The sequence below is a fragment of the Corvus kubaryi genome, unplaced genomic scaffold, assembly GCF_017639235.1.
Source record: "Corvus kubaryi isolate FWS band 111438036 unplaced genomic scaffold, C.kubaryi_AGA036_p1.0 69, whole genome shotgun sequence".
Taxonomy (NCBI): Eukaryota; Metazoa; Chordata; class Aves; order Passeriformes; family Corvidae; genus Corvus; species Corvus kubaryi.
In genome coordinates this window covers 5,269,731-5,297,312 of record NW_024582057.1, presented here as the reverse complement: position 1 = coordinate 5,297,312, position 27,582 = coordinate 5,269,731, and the positions used below count along the sequence as shown (strand labels likewise).

Here is a 27,582-nt window from a genome sequence, read left to right as displayed (position 1 = left end):
CTGAAGCAGGGCTCCTTCTTAAAAGGGTGATACAGGCTTCCATGTGTCTGTGGATGGCAAAGACGGGGGAAAACATCCTTTGACTTCACATTAGAACTGTGGTAACTTTTTAGTGCAAATTTGGGGCTCAGGCAGTGTGAGGTGGAGGGCTCTGCAGCACAGGATGCTTTGCCCAGACTGTTGGTTATACAGTGAGGAGACCCTGGCACACAGTAAAGCTTCCAAAGGGAAAACAAATCAACAGAAGCTGAAAATCTTAGACTAAATCTTAAGAAAAAATTTGGGCTAAAAATGGTGACATTTCTGCTGGTGGGACGAAAACTGCAGCTGTGCAGCACTGGCCAACTTCCTTCCCTGACAGCCAGTGTCTGTTACAAATTACTTCTGCCAGTGGTTTCTCATTACTCACAAAGAACCTGGCAGGCTCTAGCAGTCAAGGATGTCTAGCATTATCTCCCAAGCAGACGTGGGGTGCAGTGTGATGGGGATGCTTTCAATCCTAAGGCCCTTTGGGAGAGTCCAGAGGCCCAAAACCCAGGTGGCACCCCACAGATGCTGGAGGTGAGGAGAAAAAGACTTTTCCAAGGCAAGTCCTGGCTTTGTTCTACCTAAACCCAATGCAAAATCTCTCCTAGGTAGGAAGGCATTAAGGACAGCAGATACTTACTACAGCCCTCTGAAAGAGAATCCTGATAACTCATTGAAGGAAAAAGAGAAGGAACGGGTGTCAAACTAACTTGTATTATGATGAGAGATGAAATACCTGTCAACAGGTAAACTGTTACAGATTTAGCATTTATTAAGTTATTTTTCTTTATGCTTAGGATGAATCACAAAAGTATCACAAATGTTTTTTCTTCCTGAATGGTCCATGACTATACTGATTTTAACCAAACTGCAATGTTAATAGCAATTAGCAGAGATCATGAGCATATTTTTAAAAGATGACAAACTCCTCTTGCTACCATTGCCGAGTGTAACAGGATCCCCAGCCCAACTAGAGCCAAGTTATGTTACTGTAATATAGACCGTCATAGGACAGAAAGCTAGAAAAGACCTAGAAAACTACCAGGTCTGAACCAGTATGACCTGTAAAACTGCTGAAAAAGCTACGCATAACCTGCCAATGAAAACCACCATCAGGAAAATTCCAGCCTCTCCAGACAATCCAAGCCACATTTAACTGTTTATCACTACAAAGCTCCCCTAATGTCTGATCTTCACCTCTTCTGATGCTATCTAAGATGATTACTTCTTGTTCTATGCACAGAGAACAGGGAGAATCAGCTACTCCCTTCCTATTTGAACCAGAATTTGTTTCTGGTTTACCTCTTTTACATATTTGAAGACTTCCTGCCATCTTTTTTTTTTTTTAATGCCATAATAAACATATATTTTTCAGTCATTCCTGACAGTAGATGTTTTCTAGATCCCTATGGGTTCTCTGCTCATGTTGTACCTGGCAACAAGTTATATTGTCAGAATAAAGAGCATGGTGGAGGCATTAAAAATAGTAACAGTGATCTGATCCGTATATCTGTTCTGTCTGACACAGCCAGTCCCTGTACCAGCAGCCAGGGCTCTGGTCAGATTTGCTTGGCAGAGCAGGTGACTTCCACCCTGCAAATCGAGTTGCTTTACTCCTCCAGCTGCTAACACACCTGCCGCTGGGAGCAGACCCTTGGCCATGCAGAGACCAGGCTGCAGGGACAGTGCCCTGACCTGACACCTCCCTGAGGGTCTGACACCAGCTACTTCACACACCGAGGGGAATGCCTTGGGTTCGTGTTCATAAAGTTAGCAAGTGCCCAAATGTTTGCAAAACCCAGTGTAAGCTGCCTTTGGACACTCCTCCAGGGCAAACAATAGCTGCAGGTGTACATTTGTACTTTACTGTACACTAATGTGCATATTAATCTGCAGTAGGAAAGCAGATCTCTATCCATGCCTCGACTACACCAGTGTCAGCTATAAAATCTAGTTATATTTACAGAAGAAAACCAGCATCACCACCACAGCCTGCCTGTCCTCTATTAGGATGTGTTTAATTATGTCTTGCTTTCCCTGCGCAGGAGGATAAGTGAGCAGGGAAGAGAATGCCGTGCTGTTGCTCCTGAGCAGCTGATGAGGAGTAGTTTGCACAGAGATGAGTACAAGTCCCTGTTGGAAATTAATTGGAGAAGGGAGATGTAGAGTGCTTTGCTTTGGAGCAGTAGTAAATCTGACTTGCAAAATGTGCTCTGCTAAGAGACTAGGCAGCTTACCTATTCCCGAAACCTTTGTACCTAAAAGTCTACTGCAAATGCAGACAAGCAGCGAAGTTCCTGCAGGGTAAGAGGCTCTGTGTCTGGAGCTCGAGAGCACAGCAAGACAAAGGCAGATGAGATGGTGCCTTGTCTGGCCCCTGCTGTTTGTGCAGACAGATGTGCTCACTGATTGTGTGCAATTAGATTACTCGATGGTTTTGCTGGACCATGTGAGCTGAGCTAGCATTTGCCTCAATGTGTCGTTTCATCTCTCCTCCCGTTTGCTGCCAGCACTGCTGCGTTGTGACCGTCCGGTGCCAGTGCGTCTGCCTGGGAGCTCCTGCTTCAGGTAGGTTTGAATTTTCTTCTCTTTCAGTAGCCAGGTTATGGCTGGCTGGGAAGTGCAGGAATGGCAGGGACTGCTCTGAACAAGAGAAAAAGGAGGGCAGAGGAGGGATAGGAATAAATTTTGATGGCTTTTGTGCTCAGTGTGCTTTCACTTCCCCTGTGTTACACAGTGCATATATTTGCCTTCCAGCTCAGACAGGGCATGTGAGTACGATGTGTTAGAGAAGACCACTGCCAGGCAGGGCTGCTCCAAGGAGAGAGTTTTAGAGACCACAAACATTGTATGACATCCCAAACCAACACAAGACCAAAGAAGTTTCATCTCAGTGCAAGAAGGTGTAAGGGACTAAGAGATCCCTTACTTGGGCACAAAACAGCAATCTGTGGCTACCTGCACTTCATAACCAGAAAAACCACACTGAGGAAACATTGTTTGCTCCCTACTGTGAATTTAACAATGGTGCCAGTTCAAACTGACAGCTTTGCATGAGAGGGTCAAGAAAAGGAATATCATGATAGAGATGATTTTGTCTTAACAACAGAACAGAAAATGCCAAGTGACCCCAAATAAACATGAAATGCATAACATTCATCACTACTGACTGAGGCCAAACAGGAACTCAAAACCAATGTGCAAAACCGGTGCATTTTGCTTTTTAATTAGCTAACAAATTAGCTGAAACAAATTACCTATATTTATTAAGGCCAGGAGCAGTTTACTGAGTACTAACTCTATTCCTAAGATAATATCCTCATTGTCTGGAAAGATCTATTCCCATTCATCCACCAGGAAGACATTTCAATCCCCATTCCTACTGGGGAGTATGTTTCCACTACAGGAGCCACAACAAAAATTTCTCTCATGCTAAAATGAGAATTGCTTCAATGCAGGTCCAGGGAATGAGAGGAAGGAGTGGCACGGCAAATCTCAGTCAGCAGCAGCTTTAGTTCTGCCAGCACAGAACCCTTTTACACAGCCTGTCTGTTAAATTGCATGATAAATTCAACCTTCTATTATTTTTTGTCCAGTAACTCTGTTCTTGCACCCAGTATATGCAGAGGTCCAATACAATATATGATAAGACTGATCAATAGTTAACTCATGTAAGCACAGTTAACCATTGGGAGACAACAAAAGTTGTTCCCAAAACCTAAGAAGCAGGATTCACCTTAATCTTGTCAAGATAAGAGGAACAAGAATTTACTTGAAACCAACACAGAAACCACTGGGTCACCCCACAAAGGACTGCACATGCTCCAGAAAGAAAAGTGAAAAGTGCATTGTGATGAAGGCTACTGGCCTTCGTCAGAAAGACCCCTGAGAAGAAGAGGAGCCTTCCTCAGTGCAACCACCAGAACACACCACACGTGTGACACACATGCTAAAGATATTAATGACTTCCGAGAACAAATTTGTATAACCACTCCTATCCCAATGAATGTGATGAATATTCATAAATTTACACATAATACTGGACTGTATAGAGTTCTCTGTGTGTTTTTGTTAGGAGGAGAGATCCCCCACACCCGGCACGCCGAATAAAGCAAATACGCACTTCTCTGACTCTGTCTCTGAAGTGTCTCCCGGCCCGGTTTGGGGAGAGTCAACAGAACAGAAGCAGCCAGGAGCATCATGATGTTTCCTCACACCTTGCCGGTGGGTGGTGCCACAATATGGTTCAGATGTACATCTAGATTTGGCTGCTCCTTGCATCTGAACTTTGGATGAGTCTGTAAATCAACAACTCACCAAAAGAGGACTGTCTGAAAAAGACTGACTGAAGAAGATTTTTTCCATTGAGGTGGTTCATGTGACTTCTACACTAGTTTTTTGTTTGACTGGCTTCAGTTTGGTTTGGTTTTTTGGTTTGTGTGTTGGGGTTTTTTTCTGGGGTGGGGCTTGGTTTGGTGATTTTTGCCTATAATTCAAGCATGGGTCTTATTTCACACAGAGCAGCACAAGGTAGAACTCGTGCTAAAAAACAAACCCAAAAAAGTCCCTCAAAACCCCAAAGGTTTTGACAGCTTGATTTTCCACAGCAGTCATTTACATGTATGCTTTCAGTTTTGTAAATATTAACTGTGCCAAAGAATCAAGGCACTGGCATTAAGAAGTAGCACCAAGAAGACAGCCTTCTTTCCCCCAAGGCTATTGGTACCAAAGGATCATGGTGGCTCCGGATTTCTGCAAAGGGGTTGCAGCAATGTCTGTGCAAGGAAAAAAACCCAAACCAACAACAAAACACACCAAGGAAAAGTTGAATCTTGCGTTGCACTCCTATGAAGAGCAGACTTGACACTGAACCGTGCCATAAATCAAATCCCTCCTGATGGGAGAGAATTTTCTGAAAGTCCTTGCAAGGAGTTTCAAAGAATAAACCCAGACTTTTCCTGGAGTTTCAGTCCTGCCGGATAGTTGTTTATTAAGTCTTATCAGAGGAACAGAGCCACTAGCGTGACCCAGGTACAGCATAGAGCACAGAAAGCAGGAGTGAAGTCTCCAATTATCAAGATTTACACGGCCTTTTAAAGATAATTTAACCAATAGTTACTAAAAATGTATATTATTTTCACTTTCCTACCAATTATTCAGTAACATGGGCAGGAGCTGTGGAATCCTCCATCCAGTCATCCCAAACTACTTTTACTGCAGAACGTGGAGTAGTAGAAGAAGAGAGAAAGCTTAGAGAACAACAACAATCCTCCATTTTGATATTTTTTATTCTTATCTATTTACTACAAAGAGAAGCCCAAAACCTCTAAATTTTTCACCCTGTGACAATCTTACATAGTAGTCTATCACCTAATTCACACCACTGTATTTTCTAGTTCTTGTCTGATCGTTGGTAATTTTTTCCAAGGTTGGCGGTCAAAACAGTGCTGTTCAGAGGGGTAAGAACCCTTAAAAACAGGCAGAAAAATATTCTCAGTACTCTGGGTTCCTACAAGGCTCATCTTGTTTTCTGCATGTAGCTTTACTTGTTCCATATGGACCATGCTAGCAATGCAGGCTTGCAGGCTTCAACACCTACGAGTCACCTTACATACACACATACGCACATATATATACATACGTATTTATTTATAATGGATATATTTTGAGATCCTAGCCAGTTTCCTAGCTGTGTAGCAGATTACACTGCACCTAATGCAGTTTTAAAGGCATCTCACAGTTTCAAAGACATCTAAATGCCTTGAAAGATCTCAGCTTTCGGTACGTGGGAGAAGCTACCCATGCTCGCTGCTCCCAACCGAGACCCTCCCAAAGAAACCCTGACTCCTGCAGGAATGCTGGCATCTGCCCCCTGCTTTTCTCCTTCCACACCCTCCTAATGCCAGCAGGATGGAGGTCTCATGTTAAGAACTATGGCAGAAGGGGAGAAATGGTCTTGCAGCCAGCTGATCCAGTGAGGAGATGGTAAGGCTATGAACTCCACAGTCTATGGAATGCATAGTGGATGAGAGGTGGCTGGCCCTATAGTCACCAGCAATTTGCCTTTCTGAGGTGTCAGACGGGGGAGTGGTGGTTGTTCCTGGGTATAGTTCAGTGTAACAATCAAATTAGGAATGAGTTTGAAGCACTCTGTGCAGGTCTGTGCTCCCTAGGACAGCATTCACCAGTAGCTGAGCTGGGACGTTTTCCCCTCATGGCGTTTGCTGTGCATTTCTTTGTTACACTTGGATAGTGGTCTTAGCTCAGGATCTGCTCATCTCTCGGAGTCCTCTCTTTTAAGAAGCTGTACTGTTGGGCTGCAGCAGCATCAGGTGAGTCTCTGTTACTCCCTGGGACTTTGCACACCTCCATTCCAGCTCCTCAGTTCCATTGGAGCTGTCCTCCTGAAAGCACTGGTGTCCACGAAGAACGTTCCCCTGGATCTCCAGTATGAGACAGCTATCCCTGCCTGTCCCTGCTGACTGCCCAGTGAGGAGTGGCTCAGCTCCTTGCTATCTCCAGGTAAGCTTGACTGCCACATCTGTCCTGCACCACTGCCCCTCTTGCGGGATATTCTGGCCATAAATCCTTACAAAGTTTCTCCAGTGCCCCTCTCCTTATTAGAGCATTTGACTGTATGTGATGGGCTGAAGCCACTGCCAGCAGCCTGCATTTGAACAGAGAACCCTGGAGATGGTTTGGAGCCAGGATGGAAGTGCAGCTTCTGGGAGGGACCTGCCAGCACCTGAGGTGATTTTGTCTGCAAGAGCTGGAAGGTAGTTGATGGAATTTCTCCCTCTGTAGCACAATGCGCTGCTCACTCAGAACATTTACCAGCCTAATCTCAGATCAACTGACTTTGCCTCAGCATTGCCTCACTTTGGAGCAAAAGAACATGGTGCTGGGAAAAGTTTACATGCCCCAAACATGCTGTCTCATGGCAGGAGACCCACATGAACAGATTCACAGCTGGAACAAAGAGACTTACCAAGGATTTCTTTAGTCAGAGCTATGTCAAGCTCTCGTTGCATAAGCATGTTATACCAGATGCATACACAGCTCTTAGAAATACAAATGTCTCATCAGAAAGCCTAGGGTTAGTTTAAGTCATTTAAATAGTAGGTTTTGCTAACCCAGTTCCTTATGATGGATGTAAGCCTGGAGCTCATCACAAGTCATCCGTGACTCTTAGCAGAAACTGTTTGTCAGATTGCAAATTTGCAAATGAAAATGTTGCTGAAAAAAACCTGATGGCTGTGATATACAAAGGCAAAAAAGTTTCTATTGCTTCTTATATGTGAGTGTTGGTGGCCTTACATGAGAAATGAAGAATAGTGAAGACAGAAATATAGAGGTGGAAGATGGATGAGTGGTTCTTCTTCATCCTGTATTCTTTGGCTGGAAAATGGTATGTATTGAACTGAGTTTCTGATAATTGCCCTCTAGAAATTATATTTATCCAGGATATCAAAGAGCAGAAAGGACACAATAGCTCATATATGCTTGATCTAGCAGTGTAATTGTCTCTGAGACATATTGAAGTAGTATTTATTTTATGTTACAAGTCTTTCACAATTCAGAAGCAGTGATGACTGATACACTGGGGAGGTTAAAAAATAAATCCTGCAAGTAAAAAAATAGAATTGTATGAGATAAATATGCGGTTTCCTGTCACAGGGTGCAGGCACATAAATTTTAACAGCTATATGATAATGTAGGGAGAGTGTGGAAGGAGCAGTTAAGAATGTACCCATAAATTGAATTTGGGGACACTGTGAAATATGTGCCAGCTGCTCATTGCCAAGACAGTAATTATGCAATATGTCTGTTTAAACTTCAGGGTGCTGTGGAGCAGCTTCCGCTTGCAAGTTGTTCTTTACTTATGCTGCTTCCACACCAATGACGACTGCAACTATTAGTATTGAAAGTAAGGGCAGCAGCTGCACACTCTGCATCAGATGGATCCATGCATCCTCCAGCAGGAAGCAAGCACAGCCATCAAAACAAGCTGTTGGTGGTGTCTGATACTGCATTTCAAGAGAGACTCTTCTTCTGAGGAGCAACGAACTGCTCCTCTGAGCAGCACTCAGATATTGCCTTTTTGCTGCTCTGATTCTCAGTGTTCTTGCTTCCATTTGTTTTCTATGCTGTTATTTTGCAAGCACAAAAACCTCTTAAGGGGCTGAACTTCTCATGAGTTTTATTTTAGCAGAAGCCTGTAAAGCACTCATTGAAGACAAGGTGTCCTTTCTGAAGGAAAATATCATTCAGTGAACCTGACTGCACAGAGTACGTCCCACAGAACCACCACACCGCCTGTGCCCTCTCAGCCGAGGAGGCCGCCTGCACCCTCGCTTATGTCGTGACATTGCACAAAGAGTTTGAGACCTTCTAGCTTTTATTCAGGGAGTTGTTCATGCCCCGGAATGTCTACTGTGTTCATGTGGATGTCATTCAAAGAGCCATTCCCCTTCCAGCAGGCAGCGCTGCTTTCTCAGCACCTCCCTTGTTTCCTGGGCAAAGGGGGTGGTCTAGGGCAGCATCTCCTCCCTGTGGACTGACCTCCACTGCACAAGAGACCTGCTTGGCCTTGGCCATGCCCTGGTGCTACCTACTCAACACCTGTGGTCAAGATCTCTCTTTGAACGACAACAGGGAGGTCATCCAGCTGCTGAAGGGCCTTGGGGGCAAGAACATCACATCCAGGGTGCTGCCACCTCCCCACATCACCACCTGCACCAAATATGTGCACAGGGAGTAACTTTACTCTTCCTTTTCTTTCATGCTGTGGAACATTTGTGCGCAAGATGCCCCCGGCTGCACAACTTGACCATCTATTTTGGCTCTGCATACATGGCCATCACCAGGCCCTTTGTGGGGTTCGTGCTGCAGGACCAGCATGTTCTTGATCTGCTGGCACAGCCCGAGGACACCAACAGCTGTGAGGGACACTTCTGGGTGATGCTCAGCAGGATCCATGTGAGCATGCTTTCACTTTTTGTTCTGTAGATACACACACTCGTGCTTGTTTCACACATGGAAAAAGCTGGAGAGGGACTTCTTACAAGAGCATGCAGTGATAGGACGGGGGGAATGGCTTTAAATTTAAAATGGGTAGGTTTGGATTAGGTATAAGGAAGAAAGTCTTTACTGTGGTGGCGGTGTTGCAAAGGAAGAGGCTTCCCAGAGAAGTGGTGAGTGGCCCATCCCTGGAAGTGTTCAAGGCCGGGTTGGATGGGGCTTTGAGCAACCTGGTCTAGTGGAAGGTGTCCCTGCCCATGGAAAGGAGTTTAGAACTACAAGATCTTTAAGGTCTTTTCCTTAAACCCAAACCATTTTATGATTCTATTTCATAGGTGCACATTCACATACACATGCAGAAGCATTATCTGAAGTTGATTTTGGCGAAACCTAGATGAAGATTTCAATTGTTATATAGGGCTGATCTATCAAATAATCTTACTGCCCCTTTTTGAGCATTGAGGGAGAGGTGTCTGTGCTGTCCAGAATGTGCATTAGTGTTCCATGTCTGAGCAGGAAAATGTCCAGGGATCTAAGTTCAAACAGAAATCCTTGGACACTTCACCTGATTCACCTGTAAAATCTGAGATGATGAAAAGAGAAGTAATAACATTCAAAATATGTAATCTACATAGCATTGTAGCGAAGAAATTTTGTACAAGATGTTCATTTTGCTGTGGGAAATTTTATTTTTCAACACATTGAAGTCAATTTCTCCCAGAAAATCTGAATTCAGGCTAGAGTCGACTTCTAGTCTTCACACACTTTTCTATGGGACCACACACAGCATCTCTTCCATAACAATTGCAAAAAACCCATGTACTCATAGCTACTGCCTAAACTCCATTGGACAAAGTCAAAGATTTGTGCAGAGAAGCAGAATCAGGACCAGTATTTTCATCTTTACTGTGTGTATTTACCATTACTTTTACCTTGTTCGCATGACTGGGAAAGGGTTGGAAGATGAACAGGATTTCACCCCCCTGCATGTTGCTTTTAGAAGCCTCTGGTAGGACTCTACTGCTCCTGACTCCCTAGAGCTTCACAGCAGCCCAAAGCAAGGATATGAGGAATGGAAGCACAGGTAAATTTCCTCTCCTGTCTTTTTCTTTCCTTCCACCTTCTCCCTGCTGTAACTTGCAGGAAACAAACACAGGAGCAGTAAACAGAGGCAGAGTATGTTTACTTTAACTTTCAAATTATCACATAACTTTATAGTGCTTGCTCTGCCAATAACTGTATTTTACAACTGGCCTGCACAAGAAGCACAAGTGATTATTGATCAAGATATTTATAGTGTAATCATCAGCATATATTATTTGTAGCTAGATCACTTTTCCAGGAAGCTGGTTGCTGTTATCTTACTACATTGCCTCAGAAGCTATAAACCTGGGACCAGATATGTTCTCCACAGTCGGAAAGCTTTAGGTGGTTGACATTTGTTGTACTGCACTGTGTAGCTCACATAGGCTGCATATTTCATTGTTATTTCCATGATTACCACTGTATGTTTTCCAGTATGGGCATAACATTTTTTTGGTGATTGTTCTTTTTGCATCTGAAAGATGCAACACTTCCATGGCAGATATGGTTTTTTCCTCTTCCTTTTTTTCCTTGCCATCACATTAGATTGCCTGTCCAAAAGTGATCATGTGGCTCTGACAGATGTGCTCAGAGGCTGTGGTTGCCCAGGATTCTGAATCCAAACTTACAAGAATGACACTCAGTCAGACACTCACCTGAATGTATCCAAGAGTGCTGAGCAGTTCTGGGGTGAGGAGTCATCCCTCTCATGCATAAGATGTTAGCCCAGGACTCAGTTCCAGGCTCTAACAAAAAACTCCTGTCCAACTTTGACCAGGCCACTCCCTTTAAGTTTCCAGGCATATCAAAGGGAGGTAATGATGTCAGGCAGTGGTCCAGCTGGTGGAACAAAAAGTTGCAGGCTTCCAGGCAAGCAGAGAAGTCATTTAAGGACCAGTTTGGATGGATAGCATACCATGAAAGAACTAAACCAAACAGTTATTTGTAGTTTCAGTATCAGCCATGATAATCTCAGTTCAGATAAAAGATAAAAAAAGACTTTTCCCAAATCTTAAAATAGCGTGCTTCTTGCCTAGAGTCATGTAATGAAGACCAAGACTTTTTCTTACCCCCTTAAAGGCTGAAGACTTTCAACTCCCATTTAGCTGGTTTTCAAGTAACAGCCTTAACTTATCTTTGGTATTTATCTCAGGCCACTTATCTTCCACATGACTCCTGCATGACAGAAAATTCTTGAAAGTCACCTTTCAGATAAGAAAGAGAAGCATGGGGAAATTAAAGGAAAGTATTTCCAAGGTATGTAGGTCTGAAGTATCTGGCCCTTAATGACTTTCCCCAGGTCTCTCAAGAAGCACGAACCATCACAGTGCAGATCAGTGGCCATGTCCCAGGCCAGCAGTGTTACCACTGGACCACCCTTCCTCTCTCTGCTCATATAAAGCAGAAAGTAGGTTCTGATGGCCATGGAAGACGTGTGCATCCCCAGTCCATGCTGTTGAGCCCCCTTACTTCTTCCAAGCCAAATTCCTGCCCTCATTTTCATGCAGCATAGTCACAGCATATGAATGATTTGGGTCACAGGCAGTCTCGGGTGAAAACAATCCCTCAGGGTATGCAGGGGTGTGCCCATGGACATACACCTCTGCTGGTCACTAGCAATTCGCACCTTGTTCAAGTGGGGGAAAAAAGGTCACAAGAAGTCATCGCAGCACCTCTCATTCAGAGACGCCAACTCGCTTTTACAAGGGAAATCAGTGCTTTTATTTTCCTTTCACAGAAGCAGGTAGAAGAGGGTGGAATGATATTCTCAGTGTCTTAAAGCAGACCGTGGGCAAAGCCAGCGCTGGTACAGACACCTGACTCCCGGTCTAATGCACTGGACTGAACTGCTTTTTCAGAACTGGTTCACCTGTGGAATAACAGTCTGGTTCCACTGTCACCTCTGCTCTCTTTGCTAAGGGTGAGTGTGCACAAGATGGGTGAGCACTAAAAGCCCTTTGTTGCCAAAATAAACCCTTTTTGGAGTCCCTCTTGACAGCCTCTTGGCAAGTTGTCCTCTGTCCGCTCTGCACTGTTACAAAGACACCAGAACCAGCAGCCTGGGAAACATATCAGAGGCATTGTCTCTTACCTGCTTTAATAGGATATGTGCAACAGCTGCTGCTGCTGTGGGGACCAGTTTTCCAATGTTCTCCTTTCCTATTGCTTTCCTTTCCTGATGATATGTGTAAGAGATAGCAGAGTCTGTTCCTGAATACCACAAAAAAGCCTCTGCATGAGAACATTCACACCCAGACATGTTGATTTTCCCATCTCACCCCAAGCCCAGCATCAGTAACCTCATCCCAGTGCTCCTGCCTCCTCAGGTGCACATATTGCAGGGGAGTGTGGGAACACACTAAGCTACTGCAGGATCGCTCGTCTGAGGCAGTGAGCATTCAGTGAGTATTACCAATCGAAATACAAGAGCTCCTAAATGCTTAGCAATCCCCTCAGGCTATGAGCTGCAAGTTGGCCTGTAACAACTGGCTGCCACAGCAATCACCCATTCACTCCCTTCCCAGTGCGAGTGCCCGGGTATGTCCTGGCTACTGAACCAGGCTGCAGGCCCATCCTGCCATGCTGGAGCAGCCCTTCTGAGCTGCCATGCAAGAAAAGACACTAATGTGTGGTTTCTCTCTCTTCCCCAGAGTGTGGGTCATCTGTCCCAGGGGAAGGGGGTGGGAAGGGAACACCACGTCGCAGCTGCTCTTGTGGCAGCTCAAAAGGGACATGGGGTACACAGCATGCAGTCACTGCCTGCTGCAAACCTGACAAACTTCTGCATCAGTGTGACTATGAGGTAGTTGATTACTAGAGCAGGTAGCCCACAGTGTCCTGTGCAAGCCCACAAGCCCAGACCACTCTTGATCTGGATGGGTAGGTCACAGAACCACAGAGCTCCTTGCATCTGAGGACATAAGCAGCCTAAACCTGGAATGTTTCAGTGTGTGAAAAACGAGTGTGTTTTGTTGCTGCTAATCTGACACAGAAGTTGGGAATCAATGGAAGATGGTGTTGCATTCTAACTCGTGCTTACTTTTCCAAGGATTCACCTGGCTGTATGCCAAACACAACTCTAAGTGGCTTTGACACGGTTCCTTATTGTGTCTGTCTAAACTCCAAGAATCAGCCCCACCTCACTCTCCCCGGGCAGGAAGAAGGGAGCTAATATAGCCATTACTTTTGTCAATTATTGCAAAGGAGTGAAAATGGTGGACAGTTTTGTTTGTGGGTGGAGTGTTAAACCACTCCTAGACTTTGAAAGTATATCTGCATCATCCTGATGGCAACTCCTCAGTTGGGAGTTGAATGCTACACAGAAAAATAAGAAAAATGGCCACAGGTATGTCTCCAGTAGTGGCAGGTAATGCTGAAGTCAAACCAGTAGGATCTCAGGAGAGATGGGAGTTGTGCTTCACTGCAATTTATCTGATGCAGTAGCCTTACTTCCCAAGTAGAGCTGTTAGCTGTCAAGGAACACCTCATTCACATCCCTTGAATGTGAGTGTGAGGTGAAAGAGAAACACCAGAAAATTCTGAGTAGCACGCTAGTATATTAATCTACCCCATTAGCCATTTCCTTATTTTTAAGTTTTCACATGGCCATTTGCTTGAACAGGCAGACCTGTGGTTTTTTCAGATGCTTTAGCTTGCACTGAGCTTTTCACCACAGCAACTTAATAATTAAAAACCATTTTGGTACCTCTCCATCCCACTGTCATTTGTAGACGGGATCTTGGAACAACCTTCCCTGCAACGCACACGTCACACTAACACACACTAATGTGGGTCTGTTCTGCCTGGTATCATTGTTAATTTTCCTTAGCTTAGTCCCCACCCTTCAAAAGTCAGACAGACAGAGACACAGAAAGTTTTTTAATATGATTCCAGACAGTGATGCTGGTTGAATAAGCTGCATTCTAGAAAAAGAAGTATTTTGTACCTATGTCTGCATCATTACTCATATAACTAATCCTCATTCTTTTGTTCCTATTCTCTATTATTTTAATGAGACTTCCTGATTGAGCAAGAACTTCTCATAGGAATAAAGCATTAAAAAAATAGGGATTTTCCTGTGACTGATTTTGAGTCTATGCCCACAAAGTCATAATCTCACCATCAAAACCGTCTTCTTTTGAAAAACCTGCTCAAGGGAAAGTGTTGCAATACCATTGCATCAATCACAAAAAACACCTTCTTAATTGCAGTATTTCTGAAAAATTACTTGTCCTCTATCCACCATTCAGATATTATAGTTCACCTGAGAAGATAAAACAGGCTTTGGTCTATATGTAGTTCACAGTCTTTGGAGTTTAAGTACTGCAAAGGAGTAATACTTTTCTTCACAACCAGTCATGTGCTTCTCACTGAAACAGCACTTAGTGATGATGGAATAAGGGTGGGTATGTCTTCAATAAGACTTCTTGAAAAAGCACAGCTACTAAATGGGCTAGTGCTCCCTCACTTGGTTCTCCTTTATATTTTCAGCTATCAGACATTGGTGTAAGAGGCTTCAAAGAGCACAACTCCTTGAAGAATAGAATTAGAGGAGAGTAATTTAAGGAAGATTTATTTTTTTTTCTAAATAACAGCATCAGGTAACATATGTGATAACTCATGCATGTAACCAACTAAACATCAGTCCAGCAGTAACAGAGAATTTTCTTGACATTCCCAGATGCTGAACTGCCAAGAGCCCTTGGGTTTTTTTAGGGGGAAGATCCAGTCAGACCACCTGAGCCTCTCCCCTCCTTTCACCTATGAGCAAACTCATCTGACCACACCTAAAGCTGTGTTGCACATGTTGAGATACAAACCCTGATGCCAGCACATGGCCAGGGTGGAAGCTGGCAGAACCATGCCTGAATGGGTGCTGGGGTGGGCACTGGAAGTTCCTGCAGAGCAGCTCTCCCATTGCCTGTCCTTGGCACCCAGCATGTCCCTACAAGTCCAGCTCACTCCCACTGGGAGAAGCAAGTGTTTCCTCAACCACCCTCTAGAATTCAGCTCCTCTAAAACAGGATTGCAACCTTCCCATATACACTAGAATTAGTTTATGGGTCAGAAACAGCTCAGAAAAACTTCCTCCAAAAACATATCAAAGGAAGCTAGAACTGAGACCTTTTCTTTATTATCCATCAGATGTTTAAAGACAGGAGGTGCAGTTTAGCTCTCTTATGAGTGTCACCAGCCTAACAGCTCAAGAAAATGACATGCATTGCCTTAAATCAAAACACTTTGTTTTAAATAAGCTTCTTGTTTTTTTCTGAGTTCTAGTTCCTTCTTTCCAGGTTCTGAGGTCTGCTTTGAAGCCCAACAATCTTGAGTTTATTTTAGTTAAACCTTCACGCCTGCACACACACATTTTTGCATTTGCATACCCCAATTAAATTAAAAGTTCTGGTGGCAAAATATGAAATTGAGCCTTTGTACATTTTTAGGGAGGGGTGTTGTTTTTTTTTTTTCTCCCTTGTTGCAATCTCATCTTGAAAGAAAATCTTTTCTTCTGAGGACTGCCCTGCATCTTACCAGCCACCTCCCTTCCCTAGTCAGGTGGGATTGTCTTGCCAGGCAAACAAGAAAACAGACAAACCAGAATTTCAGAGCACATAATTCTTGCATGCTGTCTTATGTGCCTGGTCAGACAAATTCCTGTTGCTGTACAGGGTTAAGAGGTGACCATTTTCATCCTACCACAACTGCTCATCAGCTTCTCTCCGTCTTCCTAAACACTGGTGGCTGGACTTTGGGTGGTGGGGAGACTGCCCTTCCCTGTTGTGGGAGGTGGTTTGTGGCATTGGTTTCAGGAAGGGGATCATCCAGGAGGTTCTGGTGGTCCAGAGGTGGGCCAAGGCTGGCAGTGTGGGCACTGTGATGGAGCTGGGTGAAGGGACTGGTGCTGCTGGGCACTGCTGTGCTGCTGAGGCACAACGGGCGTGAGTGGTGGGCAGAGGGGGCTCTCCGAAGGCCATGGTGCTGGAGTGGGCATGTGGCACACTGCTGGCAAGGCAGGCACCCTGCCTGAGGGGCAGGCAGCACTGGGGACATGTCCCTACTGATTGTAAGTGTCCTGCAGCCCACTTATATGTGACCCACCTCAAGCCCTGCATGTTTCCCAAACAAAAATATGTGGCCCTGGTGCCCAGCAAAAGTTACCGTTGATTTCAATCATGTCTTGCAGAATAATATTCCCAAGGATGGGAACAGTTCAGGCAGATTTCTAAAGAGCAAACTCCTGTGCATCAGCTTGTAAAGTGCAGGAGAAAATCTTAGCTCAGTTGGTGGCATAGGAGGGTGAAGAAATTGTAAGGAAATGCTAAAGGGGAAGCACAGGCTGTTTCAGGGGGCTGGTAGAGATTAGCCTGCTGGCAGCTAGGTTTGACCCTGGGATCACAAGTAGGGCACTTGGAAGGTCAAGGCAAATCTGGCAGCCTTTTATGCTTGCAAGATTTCCAGCCTAATGTTGGTTTAAGCATGCATGTTACAGAAATGTGGATGCAGTGGCTCATGTTGTGTAAGCTGCGTGTGTTTGTCTTCATAATCTGTGGGGTGAGGCAAGGAGGAAAGGGAATGGGCTGCCTCTTGGAGCCAACATATGCAGAACAGCTCACACTGGAACTGTAACGGCAAAAAAACTGAAGGGAAGGGCTTAGAGAGGATGTTGCCTTTGGGGTTGGTTGTGACCTCCTGTCATGGAGGTCCAGGCTCTGAAGCAGTGTTTTTCCTTCCTCCAAACCTCCACCGGTAAGAAATGGCACGAAATTAAAGGCATCAGAGGGGCTGACCCGTCTTTCCTGTGGCTGTCTCCACACCTGAGCAGCGCAGTGCTGCTGGTGGCTGTTCTTAAGGCCTGGCGCCAGCAAACTGGTTTCCAGAGCAGTGCTCTGTAGTGCTGCCCACGAGGGGGCTCTTTTCTGTTCCTGGTTTTCAGGGACGAAACTCCGCTGACCTTGATGGAATGGGAGTTAAGAACTGAACAAACGTAGAGTGAGCAACCCATGACAAAATTTGTTTTAGCTTTCATAAGCAGCATCACTGCTCAGACAAACTGTCTTTTTAAGAACAGCACCCCAGGGAATTTCTGAATCTGAAATCAGTCACTTAAGCACTTATTTAAAGAAAAATATGATAATTTTTTTTTCTCCTGTATTGAGCTACACTTTACCCTACTTATAATTAACTTGCAAAGATGCCTAGTTTGCTCATTTTGGGAGATGGTGAATAATATGAAGTCAGTAGTTTTGTATTCCTGGGAGGCATTGTCTTCCAGTATTTTTGTGGATGTCCTGGGGTCATTCCTGTTTTGTCAGATACCTTTCTGTTTTGACATTGTATCAGCATTTTCCAAAACTTCCCACATTCCACATTTACTGCCATCTGTTATGAAGAGGCTTTTAATTTGGGATGGCAGTGCACATACCAGGCTATTTAAAGCATTTATCCCCTGCCATCACTGCCCCTTTTTCTCTCTCATAAAGTGTTATCTTTACCTTAATCCTTTCTGTGAAAAAGAAATACTTTGCTGAATTTTCCCTGGGACAAAACCACACTTTTCAGCATGTTGCTTTATTTGATAAACCCAATAAACAGAAGGGGAGAAATAAAGTCATTAAGTTCTGCTTATAGCTGACCCACACTGCTGTTTATGGCAAAGTGCTGTGCTGGTTCTGCAGTTGAATCATACAGTCTTTTTTGCATTTGATATCAAAGTCATGAGTTGGTTTTTGTGGCGTGGCACTTGGTGTGAGTTGGTGTGGCACTTGCTATGAGTGGCATTCCTCAGGGGTTGGTATTGGCACTGGCACTGTTTAACACCTTAGTCAGTGACATGGACAGTGGGATTGAGGGCACTCTCAGCAAGTCTGCTGATCACACTGACCTGTGTGGTGCAGTCAATACATTGTGGGAATGAAGGGATGGAATCCAGAGGAACCGGGACAGGCTGGAGAGGGGGGCCTGTGTGAACCTCATGGAGTTCAACAAGGCCAAGTGCAAGGTTCTGCACCTGGGTCAGGGCAATTCCAAGCACAAATACAGGCTGGGGGAGAATGGATTGAGAGCAGCCCTGGGGAGAAGGACTTGGGGGTGTTGGTTGCTCAGCATGACCCAGCAGTGTGTGGCTGCAGCCCAGAAAGCCAAACATATCCTGGGCTGCATCCAAAGCAGCATGGCCAGCAGGCTGGGGGAGGTGGTACTGCCCTCTACTCTACCCTTGTGAGAACCCACTGGGAATGCCCCAGCTCTGAGGCACCCAATGTAAGAAGGACATGGACCTGTTGGAGCAAGGCCAGAGGAGGACTACAAAGATGCTCAGAGGGCTGGAGCACCTCTCCTATGAAGACAGGCTGAGAGAGCTGGGGTTGTTCAGCCTGGAGAAGAGAAGGCTCTGGGCTGACCTTAGAGCATCCTTCCAGTACCTAAACAGGGTTCTGCAAGAGAGCTGGAGAGGGACTTCTTACAGGGGTCTGTAGGGATAAGACATGGGGGCATGGCTTTACACTGAGACAGGGTGGATTTAGATTGGATATATGGAAGAAATTCTTTACTGTGAGGGTGGTGAGGCACTGGACAGGTTGTCCAGAGGAGCTGTGGATACCCCATTCCTGGAGGTGTTGAAGACCAGGTTGGATGGGACTTTGAGAAACCTGGCCCAGTAGAAGATGTTTTTAGTGACAAGCAGAAGGTAATAATTAGTAACAAGCAGAGGATAAACTCTTACCCATTTATATCCTGGATAGGTCCTGTGATCTGCCTAAATATATATATATATATATATATATATATATATATATATATATAATTATATAACATCATAGGCTATAACTGTGTTTCAATAACTCCTTCCAATTATATCATGCTTGAATTTGTTCTGTTAGTCTCTTTCCTTAAACCAACCAACCCACAAACAAACAAATGACAAAAACCAAAGCAGAAATCCAGTATTTACTATTCAATTAATGTGAAGGTATCATGTGTTAGTGGCCAGTGTTCAAATAGCACTTGGAGGGCAGTGTTGGTTGGGAAGGTTACATGAATGATCATGTGCAGTATTATACTGAGGCTGTAGCAGACGAGGGATTTTACTTTTCAGATGAAGTCTTTAGGTCTTCTGGGCTGACATCTTGTCTGTGTCATGAAAGCTGCTCTCAGTGGAGAAACTTGACAAGGTTATCAGCCAGGCATCTGTTAACGTGTATTCTGAAGTATTTTATCCCAGTTCTGTGGAGAAAGGTCCTAGAGAGTGGACACAAACCTAAACAAAATGCTGTTAAAAAGACTAGCTACTTGATTTTCTCTTACCTAGTTTCAGGTGTCCCAGGATCCATGACCAATACATCATGGGGTGGTGACCTGGAAGTGGTGAAATGGGTTGATATGAAAGAGACCCATGGAGGTTGTCATGGTAATGTGTACATTTTTCTCCATTTCTTGTTCCTGTGCTAGCAATAAATATTTTATTTCAAGAAACCTTAATCCATAACATAGTTATTTGTGTTGATGAGAAAAAAAAAACTGAGAACTTCAGTCAGCATCAATGACAGCAATTTCACACTGACATAACTACACTGAAATCAGTGGACATACACAAATATCACTCAGAATTCATTTGTGGAAAATCTAGTGAGTAAAAGTATTGGTTTCTCTTCACTGACAGAGGAAATTCCACTGGTATTTTCAGGTAACAATAACCCAGCCCACAACATCACTAAAAGCAGCCAAGAGAATAGCAGCAGCAGTTTTAATGTCTGCTGTGTCAGAGCATAAACTCATGAGACAGGGTTTTTGGGGATGTTCTGTAGATGCAGCTTGGATTGGGCTGTCTCACACTGTCTGCAAATCTCACCTTCCACTTAACACTTGGAGGCCAAAGTACAAGAGATCCAAAAGGAGACACCAGGGCAAAGCTCCTCTTGAAGCTGGAGGAGCTTTTAATTCTTGTCATTTCTAATGGGATATTTTCCAGCCCCAACTTTTGTCTTGCTACCCTGTCATTGTGACCTCTTTCTACAAAAATACAAACACAGCCATGCCTTCCTGGCACTTCTGTGTCTAAAAGACAAGTGTAATGAATCACAATCAGCAAGATCTTAAACACAGGAATACAACTGCTGGCTATACCTACAGATATGGTTTTATCAAAGACACCAATATCTACTACAGAGAATAACAGAAAACTACTGGAATAAAGATGCTGCATTTCCCAGATCATGCCTGTTCTTTAAGTATCTCTTGGGACAAAGTTTGTAAGAGCAAACAGGATCTTTTACTAGATCAGTGTGCGTGGTTAGAAAAGTCAGATAGGATTTCAGGCACAGGAGTCCATGTCTGAAAAACAGGGGCTTGCATATTTGTCTTACTTGGCTGACTGACTGAACTGGAAAAAAAATTTTAAAAAAATATTTTCACTCAGACTTCGGTTTGCCAGTGTCCTTAGATCATCCAGCGTAAGCACTCACGGGAGAGATGCAAAGTGGGGAAGGTAAGTATTTTCAGGACTGGAAAAGCAGTAGCTAAGCTTTAGCAATAACGCAGCGACTCTGTGTCATATTTCGATGTGGCATAAGACTTCCCAAGTTTACTCACTTTAATTTCATACAGTGGTTGATGGAAACACTTAACCTTGGGTTTGCTCGATCACAGCCCTACTTTTATCCCACAGTAACAGCCACTAGAGGGAGGCCATCCAACATCTGAGCAGATTTTCCCTTCAAACCCTTTGTGAAGGACACAAAATCTCAACAGATAAGCATGCTGCAGAGAAAAATAAAAAAATAAAATGGGGACTTCAAAATGTTTTAGCGTTGCAAACAGAAGACAAAAGTTACAGGTATCAGTCATCATGTCTTAAAAAACAAAGCAAGGAAGCAAAGCTATGAATGCTTATTCCTGTAGCTATTGTGGTTGTATTCACGCAGCATGTTAACAGCACCGTGGAGTGACCCAGTCAGCTGCACAAAAGCAGTAAAAATCGGGATGCCTGAATCTAGGGAGGCTGTGTGCTGCCCTCCTGCCTTTCTTCTGAGCAAGCAGTGATGGCTCAAAGAATACCTCTTGAATAACAGCAATTTACTGCCAACTTTATGAAACCATTGCAAATTTCTTTTGGGTCTTTTAGCAAACTGGATTGCAAACTGCAGCAGTTCTGTACCAGCAACTCAACACATCTGGATGTCCTGAAGCGTGGCTGGTAACCTGCAGGGAAGGTTCTGAACAGACAGGATCTGCCTCAGTCAGCTCATTCTGCTTTTATAGCTGCCAACACCTAATGATGCAGATTCCTGCAGAAAGGCACCAAAAGTTTACCTCCAGAGAAGAAATTCTGTTTAGTATTTTGAAGAGGGGAGAAGAGGGCTTTGCTATCTTGCTGTCATGGTGGCAGCTGAAGACAGAAGTATTTCAGAGCCAGTAATTCTTCTAAAGAGGGAGTCTTAGGAAGGTCTAGCGACTTAAGAGAGGTCTGGGACCAGCGCATCCCTTCCTTGGTCTAAAAAACTGCATATTTCCCAAACTGAAAAATCCCAAATAAAATAAAGGCATGCTCACCATTTTTTTGGAATATTTTAAGTAGCCCGGGGTGCCGACAACATTATATTTCACTGTTCAGGCTCTAGAGGCAAATAGCAAAATATCACCCAACAGCAGAAGCAATGAGCTTGGCAGTTTGAAGCTTATGGATATAACAGCATGTTGCACTCTGAACCTGAAGAAACACAGATATTTTATGGGTATACAGATATATTATGAGTTATATTACCTGTTTAAGTAAGAATCCAGAAAAACATCACAGATTTCTGCCCAGATGTTATTTAAGGGTTTTTTTTAAATTTTGTTTTGTTTTCATGAATGCTACTCCAGGTTGTGCTTTTCTGTGAGTAAATTAATCTGTTTTCACTGTGTGACTGACTTTTGGGTGCAACACCTGCCTCATCAGTCTCCTTTTTTTTGGTAGAAATTGATTAACAATACAGTTAATCACTGCAGAAGAGATGAAGCAATGATTTCTGGCAGCCAAGCTGGAGAAGTGCATCAAGACCAGTGAGGGCTTACTGTATTGGTGTTACTTTGAAATAACAGTAAAAGATAGGGGAAGATGAAAAACTGGAGGGGGTGGCTGGTAGGAAGGATGTTAAGGAAGGTTAGATTTCCCTGCACAACAGTAACAGCAGTGATTCAGTTCAGCAGCTGTGGTGCACCTCCACTGAGGGAGCTTGGGCTCCGGTATCTGTACCTCCTTGTCTTCCATAAATATGGCAAAGCAAAAAAAAAAAAAAAAAAAAAAAGAAAAATATTAAATTATTTCTGAATTGAGGATGCCTTTCTGAATCAGTATAAACAAGGAAGAAAAGTTTCAGTTCTGTTCAGTCACTCACCGAAACCCTGACCAGGATGGGGCATGCAAAGGACATGGTGCTCTCTCTAATGGGATTTCCAAGCAAGTCAGACTTTCCACTGAAGTCAGTTTGACTTGCTTAGACAACTCACTGGATGCCTTTCTGCTTATTTGCTCCTAAAGACTTCTACACACCTTATCCAAAGAGCTGAAATCTCACTGTAGGATGTGGAACTGCAGCCTTTTGACTCCAAGGACATTAAACTGAGAACAGGAACAGGCTGTCCAGGGAGGCTGGGCAGCCTCCATCCTTGGAGGGGCTCAGGACCCCACTGGAAAAAGGTCTGAAGCTATGACAAGTACATCTGCACAAGCTGCCATCACTTTGGGATTAGGATTCATGCTTATGAATGAAAATCACCAGTTCCTTTTCCTCAGCCTTTGTGCACTCCTAGCATCAAGGATGTTTTTATGCACTGTGTGAGGCTGTAGCAGCAGCTCCATGACTGTGCAAACTTCTGTACCTGGTGTAGATACTGCAACACTTTTCCTTAATTCCCTAGCACCTGAGATATTCAATATATCAAAAATGAAAGACAGAAGCAGCATGTGTTCCTCTTCTGTCACTCCGTGTGTGAGGCAGGGAGCAGAAGGCATTTGGAGGAGCTAGCATTGCACCTCCTGTCAGTGGTGGGGAGGAGACATCACCATTGCTTCACTCCTTGCTTGTTTTGTCTTAGCCTAGAACAAACCCTGGACTCATCATCAGGGTTTGTTTAACTGTCTATTACTGCAAGACATGGAGTACTCTGCTGGGTGGCTCTGCAGCACAGTAGCTGCCATGGGATGCACAAGCTGAGAGGACCAATGCTTGCTAAACCTCAAATTAAGTGGAGCTTTCTCTTACAGGTGTTCCTATCTGTGAGATATGGGAGCTGAGGGCTTCTTCACAAGCTTTTACCTTCCTCAGACACACTATTTCTCCAGGTGCAGTAAGCACCATCAGGATCTTGTTTTCTACCCCACAGCACAGCACTGTGAAGTTAACAGGAGAGCTGAGACATGAGTCAGCTCCCAGGGCCTCACCCAAGCCCTCAGAATAACTTGCAGGTTTCATGCAATTTCCCTTTTAGCCAAACACATTCAAATACAACCAGAATTCCTCACCCCTGGGAAGATGTATGTTCTGTGTGTGACTTTGACATCAGAGGTGTGCACAGCAGCCAAAAAAATGTGTGGCAGCACGTGTCAGGCTGCAGGGTTTGTGAGAGAGTCCCGGGCAGCACAGCTGTGAGAAGGGGTCTAAGGGAAGCAGGATGCAGCACTGTGCCTCCTCCTGTTCCCTGGAGGGCTTGAGCCTGCCACTGCAAACCAGGCATTGGCACAAATGCTGCTCTGGGGCTCTGGTCTGGGAGCCTGAACTAAATTCCCTGGCAGCAGATCCACAAACAGGATTTTTTTAAGAGAAGGGAGGACAAGTCAAAGGCTGAGCTTGTGGCTTGATGTCTGGCAGCAATGCCAGCCTAAACCAGCAGGCTCACAGCCCTCCCATTCCCACTCTTGCTAGAACTGTCTGTGTCTGAGCTATATCTGTTCCTCTGCCAAGAGGCCAAGCAGTCTTGTGCCAGCTCAAAAGAAGATATAGCAGACATAATACCAGGACTAGGAGCCAGGCAGCTGCTCCAGTTGAGTCCAGTGACACATGAAAAAAAAAAAAAAGAAATGGAAAAAGAGAGGCCTACCAAGGTATCCTTTCAACTTCACTTTAGGAATGACTGGAGTGTTTATGTAGAATCATAGAATTATAGAATGGTTTAGGTTGGAAGGGACCTTAAAGATCATCTAGTTCCAAGACCCCTGCCATGGGCAGGAATGTCATTCACTAGATCAGGGCCCCATCCAACCTCACCTTGAACACTTCCAGGGATGGAGCACCCACAGATGCAGAACAAAGGAAAATCCAAGCACACTTTAGTGAGCTCATAGTCTGGTTTTGTTTGGTCTCTTGCAATATCCCATTCCTTTTTTAGAGTACACTGCCTTGTCCTTCAAACCTCGTCTCACTTAATTTGTGAGCACACAGCTACCACAAACCCATCATTTTGAAACCCACAAATGCAAAGCTGAAGCTTTGGCGCCCATGAATAAATCATTGCATAGCCACAAGAGGCATAAAACTGAAGTAGCCAGTAGGATTGTCTGCTCACCAGCTTCTGAGTCAGTCTCTGGCTTCTAACTCAGTTAAAATATCAAAGATTCTGACTTTCGTGAGCTGTGAGGTCATCAGTGACATCAGCAACACCAAACAATGAATTAAGATGCTGCCACCATAATGCAGAATGGTCTCAAAATCAGCCCGTTAGGACACACTGATTCAGAGGTCCCGATAATGTGTTATGGTGTGATGTGCAGGAATAGCTCAACGCCCTCAGCTTCCACCAGGAGCCAGCCTGTTACTAACGCCGTAAAACATCACCATGTCCTGCAGCCGTAGGGAGGAGGAGGAGAGAAGATCCAGCAGGCAGGAATCATGCAGCAAGATTGATTTATTTAATTATTTTACAAACTCTTGTATAGACTTTTTTCTTCATGGTCTAATTGGACAAAGGATCAGCCACCCCTTGGGGTGATTGGCTAAAATCCTAAAACATCCATCGTCAAAATATTTTTCTACTGTATTATAAACAAGACTTTTCAAGGCTGCAGGTGTTTGGTTGTTTACCTAACTCTGCTACCTCTTCTGTGTGAGAGAAAAGTCTCTCATGGACTTAGAAAATAGCAAGAAAATCCTTGCGAGCAGCATTTTTGTATCCACAGCCTGTGATTATGCAAATATCTAGTGAACATAACAGCTTGACATAAAGCTTAGAAAAAGTTCTACTGGCATTACTCCGCAGCAGAGGGACACTTTTGATGACCCTCTGCAAATCATTCTTAATGGATTTAAACAAAGTCAAATTTTCATTGCTCCAGATTCACAGTGCCACCCTATAGTTATGGCTTTGTTTTCCAACTCTGTCCTCTCCCCGTTCTAGGAATACAGGGAAGATTCAGACCTTTGGTAACAGAGGGTCATCCAAGAAAAGTCTTTGCCTAGCAAATCCTGCTGGCTCAGAGCTGGTGACTGCCAGAAGGGTGGTGGTTTGCTGTGTGGGCACGGAGGCTCACTCATAGGAATGATAACAACTGGCTGCTGTGTGAACGCCATTTTTGTGAGAGGCACCTGAAGAGGCTGGAAACAGGCACTAGAAATAGTCTTAAAAACAGGCACTCAAGGCAAAACAGTGGCATAAACCTTTCTATCTGTTTTGATTAGGTACTTAGACCAAAAGCAAAGGTTCTGCTTCAAACAAAGGAGCCAGCCTGGTTTTGATCAGCAAGTCGCTGCTGGCACTCAATAGCCCTGTGTTAGCTAGATGCTTCAGGCCACCTAATGGCACAAAAATGCAAATAGAGTTCTCTCCACAAAAGACTGCAAACTTCAGCAAATGTGATCCATGGTCTTAAGTCTTTTCCAGACAGGAAGGTCTGAGAACACGGGGAAGGACAACTAAAAAATAGAGAAAGCCTTAGGACAAAAAAGGGGAGGAGGCAGGAGGAAAACAAAGATGGGAAAGGGAAAACACAGCACATGAGAGAATGAAGAAAGTGAAAGGGTGATAAAGAGGGTAAAAATACTGTTCTGCTACATGTCATTTGTTCCGTGCAAGTCTGCTTTTCCAGATAACCTAGGGCAAACTGCTGGTTTGACATGGAGCTTGTAAAACAGCAGATGGCCCTCTTTGGGTTTGTTTGGGGGTTTTTTGTTTCTTTTGGCTTGGGGGTTGTTTTTTGTTGGTTTTTTGCTGTTGTTGTTGTTTATTTCTTTGTTTCATGAAATCCCGACAACCATATTAACTTTCTTTAAGTCGAAATACATTTGTACTCTTAACCACTCATATAAAACAGAACAAAGTTCTAGCCTGCACACCTCTTCCTCAGAGTCTTTTATGGAAGCCAGCATGGAGGAAAGTTCATTGCCTTGTGAAAGAATTGGTCTGACCATAGTTTATTGTGGTCCAGCTTCAGATCTTCTAAATTTTTTTCCTTGCAAATCTATCTGGTCTCATGCACAGCTACCCTCAGTAGTGCAGTTGGCGAAAAAATATAACGCAGAAAGCACAATTGACAGGTCATTTGTGCTGCTCTATAGGCAGGACTTGAAACTTGCCAAGTTCAGTAAATCTTTGTGTACACATTAATGCACAAGCCCTGCCAGAGGTCAGAAGATAATTTGCCTCTTGTGTCAAGGGCCTAATGACATATTCCTTTCTGTAAAATACATAAAAGATCTTTTCAGAAGCACAAACCTCAGTGCTCAGTTCTCAATGCACATATGGGAAGGGAGGAGGCAGAGATCAGCTGAAAAATTTGCATCAGTTTCACCATGCTTGTGTCACAGAGAGTCATGGGCCAGCTGGGGTTGGAAGGGACCTCTGAAGCCCACCAAGGCCAACCCCCCTTTCTCAAAGCATGGTCAGGGCTGTGTCCTGTTTGGGGAAGAATATCTCCATGGATGGAGACTTCACAGCCTGCCTGAGTGCCTCTTCTGTTGTTAGGCCACCTTCAAAATGAAAATTATTCTATTTATGTTTGAAAGAAATGTCCTGTGTTTGGACTTGTGCCCATTACCACTGAGAAGACCCTGGCTCTACCTGCTTTGCCCTTTCCCATCAGATATTTATATGGATCAATAAGGAGCCCCTGAGCTTCCTCACATGCAGACTGAACAGTTCCAGCTCTTTCCGATGCTTCTTGTATGAAGGATGCTCCAAGCCCTTAATCATCTTCACAGCCCTTTGCTGGATCTGCTTCAGTATGTCCATGCCTGCCTTGCACCACTGAGCCTAGAACAGAATTCCCAAGATTCCAGCTGTATCTTACCACAGAGCTGAGGGGAAGGATCATCTGCCCCAACCTGCCTAATGCAGCCCAGGCTGCTGTCTCTCACATTTGCTTCAAGAGCATGTTGCTGCCTCATGGGCAACTTCTTGTGACACTCCAGGATGTCCAAGACCTTTCCTGCAAAGCTGCTCTCCAGCCAGTCAGTCCCAGGCACCTCTGCAGGCTCAGACTGG

General features: G+C 44.3%; 1 protein-coding gene across 1 annotated transcript; it reads left to right on the top strand.

Annotated features, from left to right (window-relative positions):
- Positions 1–7,388: 7,388 nt before the first annotated feature.
- On the top strand, positions 7,389–19,608 carry GCNT2 (glucosaminyl (N-acetyl) transferase 2 (I blood group)). The gene is given in 8 exon segments (XM_042049006.1): positions 7,389–7,435; positions 8,284–8,474; positions 8,477–8,610; positions 8,612–8,845; positions 8,848–9,006; positions 10,003–10,132; positions 11,870–12,052; positions 19,445–19,608. Coding segments are annotated over 6 exon segments (849 nt in total). The 3' UTR covers positions 10,087–10,132; positions 11,870–12,052; positions 19,445–19,608.
- Positions 19,609–27,582: the final 7,974 nt, after the last annotated feature.